The 11,589-nt window shown below is 39.7% G+C and overlaps 2 protein-coding genes across 3 annotated transcripts; one reads left to right on the top strand and one right to left on the bottom strand.

Annotated features, from left to right (window-relative positions):
- prg4b (proteoglycan 4b) lies at window positions 1-8,212 on the top strand. Its single transcript, XM_035653110.1, has 13 exons — window positions 1-205; window positions 306-384; window positions 743-859; window positions 1,417-1,539; window positions 2,159-2,218; window positions 3,259-3,498; window positions 3,782-4,684; window positions 5,170-5,256; window positions 6,006-6,142; window positions 6,267-6,423; window positions 6,520-6,627; window positions 7,256-7,384; window positions 8,078-8,212. Exons 2-13 carry the CDS (start codon window positions 318-320, stop codon window positions 8,185-8,187), a joined length of 2,238 nt encoding a protein of 745 aa, XP_035509003.1. The 5' UTR covers window positions 1-205; window positions 306-317; the 3' UTR covers window positions 8,188-8,212.
- LOC118321673 (nucleoprotein TPR-like) lies at window positions 8,198-11,481 on the bottom strand. 2 transcript variants are annotated; one of them, XM_035653112.1, is made up of 6 exons: window positions 10,923-11,481; window positions 10,740-10,838; window positions 10,422-10,578; window positions 9,447-9,565; window positions 9,229-9,321; window positions 8,198-8,473 (listed from the first exon to the last, which is right to left on the bottom strand). In XM_035653112.1, exons 1-6 carry the CDS (start codon window positions 10,978-10,980, stop codon window positions 8,430-8,432), a joined length of 570 nt encoding a protein of 189 aa, XP_035509005.1. In that variant the 5' UTR covers window positions 10,981-11,481; the 3' UTR covers window positions 8,198-8,429. The 2 variants fall into 2 exon arrangements, with proteins under 2 accessions (XP_035509005.1, XP_035509004.1); XM_035653111.1 differs by having other exon boundaries at window positions 8,198-8,479; window positions 10,923-11,477.
- Between the last annotated feature and the right edge of the window lie 108 nt (window positions 11,482-11,589).

Below are 11,589 nucleotides of genomic sequence, written 5' to 3'. Positions count from 1 at the left end.
TGCTTCCAGCTGTTTGTGAGGACTCATGGTGTCTAGACCTATGGTCTGGCCGGACTGGGGGATCCTCCCTTACAGCCTGTGAGATCACTACTTTTAATTAGACCGGATCTGTCAATTAACGGGAAGTCAGCCGGTCTCTCTTTCAGCCTTTTAAAAGCAGCCGAGTCGAACCTTCAGGCAGGATTCTGACAGAGGCTCGAATAACGTAGGTCACTTTTTATTTCCTCTTTTATCTCTCAGTTATGAACATGAATGCACTAGAGGAATGTGATGGATTTATTGTCTGTGTGTCTGCTTACTTTCAGATTTACAGAAAGATGTCTTCTGCTGTACTTTGTGCTGTTATTTTTCTGGCTTGTTCCTTCACATTAAGTGCTGCTCAGAGTGAGTATAATTTATGTGACGTTTGTATTCAACAGAGAAACTGAAATGTATTCTGATTGACAGAGGATTTGATGGCTTTCCTGGAATGTATTGTGTGTTTTCTGTGCTTGTACTCATTCATGTTTACTCTGTTGATAATTATTTACCAGAGGGGTAACATATGTATCTGTATTTGCCAGTACAGAAATCAATTCCTGGCACAGTTATATTATTTACAGACTATGTCCTGAAGTAGACTTTGTTGTTGGAGATAAAAATAATGCATTTTAAGATGCAAGCCACAGATGCCATATTATCCGTACAGCATGTCTTTCTCTGACATTTCTTTCTGTCTCCGTGTACTCTTTCTCATAAACAGCAAGTTGTAAAGGACGATGTGGTGGCGAGTACTACAGGGGTTACATGTGCCAGTGTGATTATACCTGCCTGTCTTATGGAGAGTGCTGCAGAGACTTTGAATCCCAGTGCACCACAGGTGAGACTTTTCTCTCCTGATATACGTATCAGTCTGTCACTATTATGGCAAGGCTGTTTTATTTATAAAGCACGTTTTATACACATATTTAAGGTGCTGTACAGAGTAGCTAAAAGCAAGACAGACAAAATAAAAAAGAGCAGAGTAAAAGAGATAAAGGTCAGACTAAAAAAGAATAAAAATTTTAAACAAACTAAATTAATAATAATAATAATAATAATAATAATAATAATAATAATAATAATACATTGGATTTTAGAAAAATGTAGGCAAAAGTGCTTGAGAATGTAAGATTTAAACTAATTCAAACTGCTATGTAGTACTGCTGTAGTAACAGAAAAACTAAGAAACTGATACCTAATCATTTTGTGTCAAACATTATTTTGTCAGTTTATAACAGATTTTCCAAGTCTGCACTGATTTTTTTGCCAACCCCCATCAGTGCTGAGAGCAACATTTTTATATATTGTCTGAATATTTCAAACTAAATAATTATATAAATCAAATATAATCAGTGGGCCTGTTTTGCTTAAGTCTGCTGTGTTTGTGTGCAACAGCAAACTCGTGTAAAGGACGGTGTGGAGAAAACTTCAAAAGAGGTCGGCTGTGTAGCTGCGACTCAGACTGCATAAAGTACAATCAGTGTTGTTCAGATTACCAAAGCCACTGTGATGCAGAAGGTAAGGCTTGTCCGACAAATTCAGCATGATTGTGTGTGTGTATGCGTTATTTTCTGCATGTTATCAGGTTTACGTCACAGTTTCATACTCAGTAGTATCACCATGATATTTGCTGTTCTGATCCTTAAAAGTGCTCGTACATCTTTGGGGTCTTCTTTTAAAAATGTGACTGTCATTTGCTACATGACCAGCAAATACAGTGATAGTTGTTTGAGTGCATGGCTGCAAGTTCAAGTCAGCCCTCACCTGAGATCAGTACATGTGCATGAAGTGCAAAGGAGTTAGCATTATTTTTGACGTTATAAATATGCATGTCCACCAGCATGTGGAGTAGCATGCAATGCATGCAGTAATCTGCATCGATGCATTGGGTCAAATTTGACAATATTTTCTGTCTTGGTAATTACCACAGAAGAAATCAATGGAGCATCCAGTGCTACAGCACCAGTGAAGACTAATTCATGCCATAATGTAAATGATAAAAAACCCAAAGGTATATCTTTATATCTGACTTGGCGAAAAGATTGATTTTATTTATTTTTTACATTTTCAGTCATTTAGGATTTAAGGGTAATTTGTTTTTTTACACTCTAACCTCTATTCATGAATATTTCCACAGAGCCCGTTCTGACTGAACCAGTAGAGCAGCCTTCTACATTCAGCGAGGGAGACGATTCAGGTGAATATGTTTTTTAAAATGTACTCAAGGAAGTTATACAAAACTTTACACACATCTTAAACTGCCACTTGATTCCAGTGACAGAAACCAATGCTTTCTAAACTGACTCTTTAAGTCATTTCTTTTATAATACTTCAAAGATAATTATGAGCCGAACTCAGTGGATGTAATAAGGCATATGTCAGGAAGATGGCAGGAAGATGTCTATGGTTGACTGCCACAGTGTGGCTGCTTGCTGTGGTTTTCTTTGGGTGCCAAGTCTCACCAGAACAAGCCAAGTGCACAAGCCTCGCTGGCCAAAAGAAACACAAGGAAGCAGTGTTGTCAAGAGTGTGTAGGAGGGTTACGGGCACAGGCTCAGTCACAAGAGAGGAAAGTACCAAATGAAGCCAAGAAAGGATGACAGAACATTTTCTTGGAGGCTTTAATTCAGTAAATGGCTGGGAATAGTTTTGTTGGTGGAAATACTCTTGCATCCTTGTTACTTCTCTCTCAGGAGGAAGACGTGTTGTGACATTTCTGTCTGGAATGTCACAGTGCATGATAAAGAAAACAAAGGCAGGAAAAGAGGTAGTGTTGATTAAGAACATTTAATAAACAATGCCAAGTATATTAGTCATCCTCAACATTTGTTGTGTTCTGGTTTCAGAATGATTAAGACATAACAAATAAATACAATATAGGATGTATACTATCATGTTTTTTCCAAATGATGTACAGAATTTAGGTATTCTTTTATTGTAAATGGCTTGAAAAATAGTGCCCATAGCTGCTGTAAATGGGAAAAATATCTCCCTGGAGAATTCCCTTGCTTTGCTTATTGCTACGCCCCTGATTTATATTATTTAATTCTGGCTTTTTTTGCCCACAAATTACTATTTAATTCCACTGGTCAGTCCAACCTCATATCCTCAAAATGCTGTCAGTGATGGTGGGCAGCGATGTGCATGGATAATAAATGAAGTGAAGCATTTTTTTTCCCTCCAGTAAAGTTTCATGAGTGTGACACACATCTTTTCTCACTTCTCACATTCCTCTAGATATGTACAGCCAGATTTCTCCCAATGATGATGTTTCCTACAATGGAGGGGAGGACACGGAGGCAACTCCAATCCAAGAGGGCACCAGCGGATATGAATTGTCTAGATCTGACCTGCTGGATCAAATGGATATTGAACCCACACAGGGTCCAGAGTTCAGTACAGAGACGACTCGCCCAGATGAAACAACACAGGCCAATGACAGCCCCTCCACCCTTTACCCCACCACTAAGAGCTTAGGTATGTGATCCAGTGGCATATGACTGGTCACACTGTGCAAATAATATGCTTAAATATTTATTTTGTGTGGAGGGACCATCACTTATCAAACCATTCAATGTATGAAAGCATCTGCATTTGTTACATGTATGTTATCTACTCATTTATTCAGGTTTTTCCTTTACTTTGCCACCATCTGTACATGCTGTTATTCATTTTCTAAAGAACATACTTCTGACTACCCCTGAGTACATTCAATTTAAATGTAAATGTAAGAGTTTATATGATGTTTTTCCTCCTCCAGATGATCCTACGAGCTCACTTGACTCAGGAACAACTCTCCCTCCGCCCACAACAGCAGTTGACAACAGCTCCAGCCAGCCTGCTGCAACCTCAGTACCCCAAACAGAATATTCTCCCACAGCCAACACCCCAGAGCTTGAGAAGGCAGAAGTACAGCCCGAGGATGACATTGTTCCTGAGATACAGACTATAAAACCGACTCTAGCCTCCTCTGATAAACCAGAGGTTACAACCACAACCTCCTACCGACCTATGGACACTTCAGTATCCACAGGCTCCTCCACAATCCTGGCCAACTCTCAGGTCACCACCATCCCCACCTCATCAGTGCCCACATCTAATCCATCCAATCCCGAACTGGATGATGCTGAGATCAACGCACAAGATGTCACAACAGGCTCTCCTTCTTCTCTGGGAGACCTCGAAGATCCTACCGCCAGTGTTTCTCCAGCGGGGTCTGGGAACTTGTCAGAGCTTGATGCCTTGATGACCCACATCCCTACAACTGCAGATACAGTGCGGGATGACACTATAGATGATGTTGCACCAGAAGTAAGCAGTGCAGATCCACTCAATGTCACCCCAACCCCGACCGAACCCACACAATCTGAAGCCACTACAAAACCTCAAGATAAACCTGAGCCATACAAGCCATTGCCAGCTAAACCGACTGTGGCTGAACCCAGCTCCAAACCTGAGACCAAACCTGAGACCAAACCTGAGACCAAGCCTGAGACCAAACCAGAGACCAAACCTGAGACCAAGCCTGAGACCAAACCAGAGACCAAACCTGAGACCAGGCCTGAGACTAGGCCTGAGACCAGGCCTGAGACTAGGCCTGAGACCAAGCCTCTGGACACATCACAGACTCTCAACATAGACGATCCGAGAAACTACCAAGCAGGTAAGAAGGTTTTTATCATTGGATCTGATTCTCAACACAAGGTAAGTAATTCTGAGACTCTGAGAGAAGACATTTCCTTCCGCTCCTGCTAATAAATGATTTATTTTACACGAGTCTAACACTATTGAAAACATGGACGCCTTTAGTTTCTAGTAAATATTTATTTCTACTTGCCTGCTTTATAAGCTCGGTTGTTTTTTCATTATGCCTGTGGGTCAACAGAGTCCTCCTTCAAAGCGTAGCTACACTATATTAAGTGACAGAGGTGGCTGCTTTCCCACAATATAAATGAAACAGTCCTTTGAAATTGGACATAAATCTTTAAAGAATGGAAAGAAAAGTTCACAAAGCAGGAAAAGTCCTTACAGCTCCTGGAGCACAACATTACATTTAACACAGGCTGTGATTGCAGGTTTTTTGTTTTTTCTATTATTGCTTGTTTATCCAAACAGATGGTTTCCTCACAAATATGTCCTTTTTCCCAGATGACAACAACGATACAAATCTGTGTAGTGGGCGGCCCGTCAGCGGAGTCACTACGCTGAGGAACGGCACAATTGTGGTTTTCAGAGGTTAGTGCCAACCAGGCAGCTGCTGCTGAGTTTGTTCACAGTCAGCAGACCTACAATTGTATCATGAGCTAAGCCAACCAGTTAAATAAAATATAAAAGAGCAACGGTGGAAAATGTATATTTTTAGTATATATGAGTATATTTACTCAAGAACTTAAGTCATTTTTTATGTTACTTTATACATTAAATCCAATATTGTAAGGGATATATTGTATTTTTTTATACTTCTCTACATTTATCTGACAACTATAGTTATTATATATATATAATTAGGATTAGAAAACTTTGATGAGCTTTTAAAATATAAGACATTGTACTGTGAAGAGTGATTTACATTTAAACATTGTGATTTTTACACAGTGATTTATGTTTAACTGTTTGAAGAGATAGAATTATACAGTATTTTTTATTCATCTGAACCCTCAGTTATCTTGTGGCCCTTTTCTGGGGGCCCGACCCTTAGGTTGGAAATCACTGGACTAAAGAACCAAACAGTAAATAAAGAAGTTAAAACTAGCAGCACCAGGACTAGCTACAACAGTAAAATAATAAGTACTTTAACACCATTTTGTTGGTGGAGTATTTTTATACTGTTTTATTGGTACTTTTACTTAAAAAGTACAGACCTAGAAATAAAGAATTTATAGAAAACATAACAATAAAATATATAATTGATACAAAAATTAGAACAGACTTTGAAATGACTCTGATAGTTATTGACCACCTTATGTAACAACATTTTCTTTCAGGGCACTACTTCTGGTTTCTGGGTACAAACAGGGTGCCTGGTCCGGCTCGTGGCATCACACAAGTGTGGGGCGTCCCTTCCCCCATTGACACTGTGTTCACCCGCTGCAACTGTCAGGGCAAAACATACATTTTCAAGGTAAATAAACGTATCAAATACGAACTTATGAGGGTATTTGAGGGATTTCATGGATGTGACCATTTGCACTAAATCAGGAAATAGTTGCCCGAGCATTTAACATTTTGGTTTGGGATCTTTGCAGGGACCCCAATACTGGAGATTTGAAAATGATGCTTTGGACACTGGATACCCAAAGGTCATTGAAACAGGCTTTGATGGACTTCGGGGCCACATCACAGCTGCTCTGTCTGTGCCTCAATACCAGAGGAGGAGGGAGTCGGTTTACTTCTTCAAGAGAGGTGATGAACTGCTTCGGTGTTATTGTATTTATGTCTTTTTAGTGTAAAACTTTTATTTTTATTCATTAAATACTCATATGCTCATGGTTCTTCCAGGGGGATCGGTCCAGAAATATTCATACCAGTCGGGCACCAGTCCAACATGTGGCAAGAAAGTCCAGCATGCTGTTTACACAGTCCGCAACCGAATTGTTCGACAAGCAGGTAACTATACGGGACCAGAAATATTTTTAACTTGTGTAACCTGAAGTGACTCGCATGATTAATGTTGATCTAGAGTGACGTAAAAGTCACAGCAATTTTGATACGACTGCTCACACTGAGGTCACATTGCAAAACATCAGACCTGTAATCTGATTTGGACCAAATATGAAAGTGGCCCCAATCAGAATTGAAAAGAAAACCACAGATGTGAGTCAAATATGAGTAGAAAAATCAGATTTGTGCCACTCATCCTAACCAAAACATTATATTTTTCTCATTTGTGTGGTCCTGTATTGATGTAACTGTGATGAGTCTACTGGGTGTTTGCTGAGCATTTTAACAGATTTAACTTAAACTCACGTAAACATGTTTTTATTTGAGTTACAACACATGTAGTTGTAAGTGAGTCATGCTTTTGTGGGGGTGAGAGGGGCAGCAAGGTCCATCTGGTAAATAATTGGCAAAGTGGAAATGAATTGACCTGTGTTCTGGTCATGGGAATGGAACTGCTGACAGGTTGTGAGGATTAACCAAAAAATATATATATAAAAAAAAATAAAAAATACAAAAATGTGAGAAAAAACAACTAAGAAATACACTAATTTTACACTTAACTGTTTTTTTTCAGTGTCTTTTCTGGGGCCAACTGTCAACATCCGGACATCTTGGGGAGGTTTCCCCACCACCGTCACTGCTGCTGTGTCCGTCCCGAGCAACAGAGAGCCAGAGGGATACAAATACTACGTCTTCTCAAGATGTAAGTCTGCAGTCCATACCAGTGCTGTAGTTATTTCTTGGTTTGGGAGCAGATTTAGTTTAAACTCCTTCTCGCACAAAGGTTTTGAAATCAAGATCCCAGAAGAATGAAACTCCTAACTCCTTAAATATCGCTTCCTTCATTCCTCTGTTCATAATATCTTCAAAAGAACAAAAGCTCCTTCACTTTTCTGTCCGCAATAAGACATTTGTTACTCATTCACATCATGTCTGAAATGCCTAACGAGGACCATGTGTGTCTGGGTGTGTGTGTCAGGGTGGGGTGGGGGACTAGGCAGATGTAAAGGTCATTAAGGGTGGTGTCCATTCACCTACGGCTCAAGTTTATTATGGAGAAACCACAGTAAAAGTTTCCATTTTGATGATGTTACCTATAGTTTAAAGAATGCTGTAGTTTCTGTCTGAGGAAAATATTTCACTCAGTTTAAAACCTAAAGTAGATGTGTCACGTCAGGAGTCTGTCTAGTCATTTATGTCACTGAAGACACACTACTGTTCTTAGAATTCATGTCCACAGCCAAAAGCTGAAGACAGGCCTGCCTGAAGATGCATAAAATTCTGCCAATGTCCACTAAAAGGGAAACTGGCAGGAACACGGATAAAAAGTACATCTTAAATACCATGCATATATTAAATTGCTTAATTAACTAATCAACCATTCTGTGTTTTGCAGCCAAATCCTACAATGTGAGGGTGGATGGTGAACGTCCCGCCATTGCAGCTCCTCCAGCCAACACGTCACCTCAGAGCAACAACATCTTCAAATGCCCAAAGAAAGTCTGATCAGAGAGAGTCGTGTTTTTCTAATAGTTTATTACATTCTTCATAAAACACACTGCTTCAGCATGGACTCATTAAAAAAAGTACTTTACAAGCACATTAAAAATAAAAGCAAAAACAACAAGCTTCAGAACAACAACATTATTGGGTCTGAATACAGAATCTCAACTCGCTGATTGGGAAATGTGTTTCTGACGGGAATGAAAAGTTATCCGATAATGGTGTCAGGTTTTCTCATTAGTGCTTCATCTGGCGAATCGTCTTCCATGGACACCCCGAGGAGGAAATCCTTGACCTGTTGAGATAAAAAAGGTTTTTTTAAAACAAAGCCTGCTATACTGATAAAAATGATGTACAGTGGCTGTATAAAATGTGTATGAAATGTAAAAGAATGAAAGTATTTCCTGTTATTCTTCTCAACATTAAACTGAATTATTATACACAAACATATTAACTGCATTGACTGGTAATTACAATGAAACAAATGCTTTGCCAGGATTTAAGTTTACATTATGACTGTTGTTAATATTGTATTTTATTATTCAAAGTTGTGTTTTGTTTTTTTACAAGCCTGAAACATCAAACCGGAAATCTGCAATTTTATATTTGCCTTACAATAAATGACAATATTGTTCCAAAAGTGTGTGTATGGAAGCCAGCTGTTTAATTGCAAAACTCTCAAAGATAAATCAGAGTGATACTACCGGGTTTACTGATTTTGTTTCTGTATTATAGCAGAAAAATAATTATTCTCTTGCAATACATGAACTTTAGAGCATCATTTTGTTACTCCTGCTTTCAATTATCATAAACAAATGCTTAAAATCCATTTGCAATACTTTTGTTGGAAATACACAATTAGCCAGATAGACTTTGAAGACAATTAAATGCTCTTCATGAATTTTAACCACATTGTTGTATTAGCCTGAAAATGAGCTATGGATTAAATGAGCACAGAGCTAACGAGAGCCTGAACAGTTTCACACTAATAAGCAACATTAGCTGCATTACTACCCAATTTGTGTGAGTACTTTCATATGTTACCTCTCTTCATGCGGCCACCACGGTTTTCTGGCCAGCGCTGCAATTGTCTGCTGGTTCCAGGTCTAGAGGGTTTAGGTGGAGCACTGCTTGTATCTAGAAAAAAAACACACCACCGCAGTCAGAACTGAACACTAATTAGGATACACAAGGAGAGAGATTAAATGATAAAAATAGTAATTTACAGCAGGGAGCTGAACAGTCATGTGGCTACACTGTACCTGCAGAGCTGGAGGAGGGCTCCTGGCTAGTGGAGGGGCTGGCCTTGTCAGATTGCTGACTTTGCTCCTCTATATCCCCCTGTGAGACCACTGGTTCCATTGACACTTCTGCACTGGACCTGGAATAAACAAGCACGAATGAAGGTTTTATAAACCTGCTCACTTTCAGTAGAGTTTTATATTTGGTTCAGCTAATGGTGCTATGGATCACAGTTGATCCCTGATCTGTACAGACTGCCCAACACAATTCAACATGCATGTGAACCGTGGACCAAATTCAAACCTAGACTTTCACTGCTGCTGTTACTTGTAAAGTAATAATTCCCTAAATTACAGTGTTACAGTGAAAAGAGCAAGGCAGATGCATGCTGTCTCACTGAATCACAATGAAAAGCAACTGTTTTAGAAGCTTTCACTTCAATTCAGTAAAACCTTGTAGGCTGTGACTTCTCAGTGCTGTGGGAAACTTGACATGCTAGTCGTTGTAGAAATAGATAATAAAATTGTGATGTTTATTGTAACTCTGGAAACATCTGGAGCCTTTCCCTCGACAAACAGCTCTGCTCACTGGAGCAGCCACTGTCTCTGCCTGCGGCACAGCAGCGTCAGTGTTGAAAGGCTGTTACTCGTGACGTATAACCAATCAGATAGTGCTGTGGGTGGGACGTGGAGTGAGACCAATCCGTGACTGTAAACTGTGATACAATCTGAACTGTGAGTTTTGTGATCCGCTGCACTCCCTAGACTCTATCGTTATTAACAGCAGAGAGAGAAACCGATTTTTAGCAAATAAGGAAAGGGTCCCATTTTGTATCAGGCTTGAAGTGTGCATGGCAATAAATAATTTACTGCTGCAGTTGAAGGGCAGAGGAAAGCCAGCTGACTGGAGAGCCAGAGGTCTTAACTTAAACAGCAGCCAAAAAAAATAGACACATGAGAATACACTAACAAACTGCCGAGAGGAGTGAGCCTCACCTATCAGTGTCTGGCTCCAGGAAGATGTTGTCTCTATCGTCCCCTGTGCTGGCTGCTCCTGGCACAACCAGGCCCGGTGTGGACGTGCTCACCATGGGAACCGACTGAGAGGCGTGCTCAGTGGTGTCAGACTGTGGCACCTCTGAGAAGACAGTTACTGGAAGAGAAGAACATAAAAACAAGATAAAGATTTAATGATGTTCTGATGCTCCCAAATCCAAACATTTCCACTAATCATTTTCAGATGTTGAGTATGTTGATGAAAAGGGTGGGTGCATAGATAAACAAAACCGATCTCAGACTGACAGAGACAGATACCTGGTGCTGAAACTTGTAAAGGTGTAGTGGGAACGCTGCGTCCACCAGACTCCTCTTCGTGAGTTGCTAAGAACAAGGGGCTTTCATACATACCAAGACCTGAAGACAAGAAAAAAGTTTAATGTGTTTAATGCTGTTTATACAAAAGCTGTAACTCTACATGACATTGTGGAGGTGGAGTACCTCCTTGTGATGCGAGCTGTCCAAGGTCAGAGTGCGAAGACGAGCTGGTCTGTGGCATGTCGTCTGAAGGACCAAACCTGAAGCGAGACACACCTGCCACATGGGGAGAACTGACAAACACACACACGGTTATCCAGTGCCATAAGGTATTTTAGGTTATTTTTACCCACGTTTTTCCAACACAAATATTGAATTATACACGCAAGCCACTAAACATTTTAAAATATATATATGTTCAAGACCATAACTTAGAGGTCTGAATGAATTTTAAAGTAATATGAAAGATAGACAACCTTCAAAATATAAACTCTGCACTTACCCTGAAAAATTATATTAAATGTGTGGCTATGGCCGATGGCTAGAAATATCATTTGTCCCAAGTACTGTCAAGGGAATAAATGAAAGTGGGATCCGGTAGACTAGGACACAGAGTGGTGCTCCTGACTTTGCTCTCAGTTTTTTGCACAGTAACTGATATTGTGTATAGTGTATTGTGAGTTGTGTGTCTTTATTTAGGTTTTTATGACATGTATTATAGTGAAACCAAAGACAAATTTCCACATTGTGGACAATAAAGTTTTCGTAAAAGGGAAGAAAAGGCATGTAAAGTTGCCTGCTTGTGCTCACATTACAGAGCTCAGTTAGTTAATCATTTCATCCTGTTGCA

Source organism: Morone saxatilis, unplaced genomic scaffold (genome assembly GCF_004916995.1).
Source record: "Morone saxatilis isolate NCDOM2014 unplaced genomic scaffold, NCSU_SB_2.0 Contig12, whole genome shotgun sequence".
Lineage (NCBI taxonomy): Eukaryota > Metazoa > Chordata > Actinopteri > Moronidae > Morone > Morone saxatilis.
The sequence above is the reverse complement of the archived record's forward strand: the minus strand, read 5'-3'. Positions and strand labels throughout refer to the sequence as shown.

Excerpts from the sequence above, each read along its gene's own strand:
- LOC118321673 (XM_035653111.1), bottom strand. The coding sequence starts at position 10,980 with ATGCCACAGACCAGCTCGTCTTCGCACTCTGACCTTGGACAGCTCGCA. Across the intron at positions 10,579-10,739 it reads TTTACAAGTTTCAGCACCAG|TAACTGTCTTCTCAGAGGTG; the intron begins GTATCTGTCTCT and ends CTTCTCTTCCAG. Across the intron at positions 8,480-9,228 it reads TGGTGGCCGCATGAAGAGAG|GTCAAGGATTTCCTCCTCGG; the intron begins GTAACATATGAA and ends TTATCTCAACAG.
- prg4b (XM_035653110.1), top strand. The coding sequence starts at position 318 with ATGTCTTCTGCTGTACTTTGTGCTGTTATTTTTCTGGCTTGTTCCTTC. Across the intron at positions 1,540-2,158 it reads AAGCCACTGTGATGCAGAAG|AGCCCGTTCTGACTGAACCA; the intron begins GTAAGGCTTGTC and ends ATATTTCCACAG. Across the intron at positions 7,385-8,077 it reads ATACTACGTCTTCTCAAGAT|CCAAATCCTACAATGTGAGG; the intron begins GTAAGTCTGCAG and ends TGTGTTTTGCAG.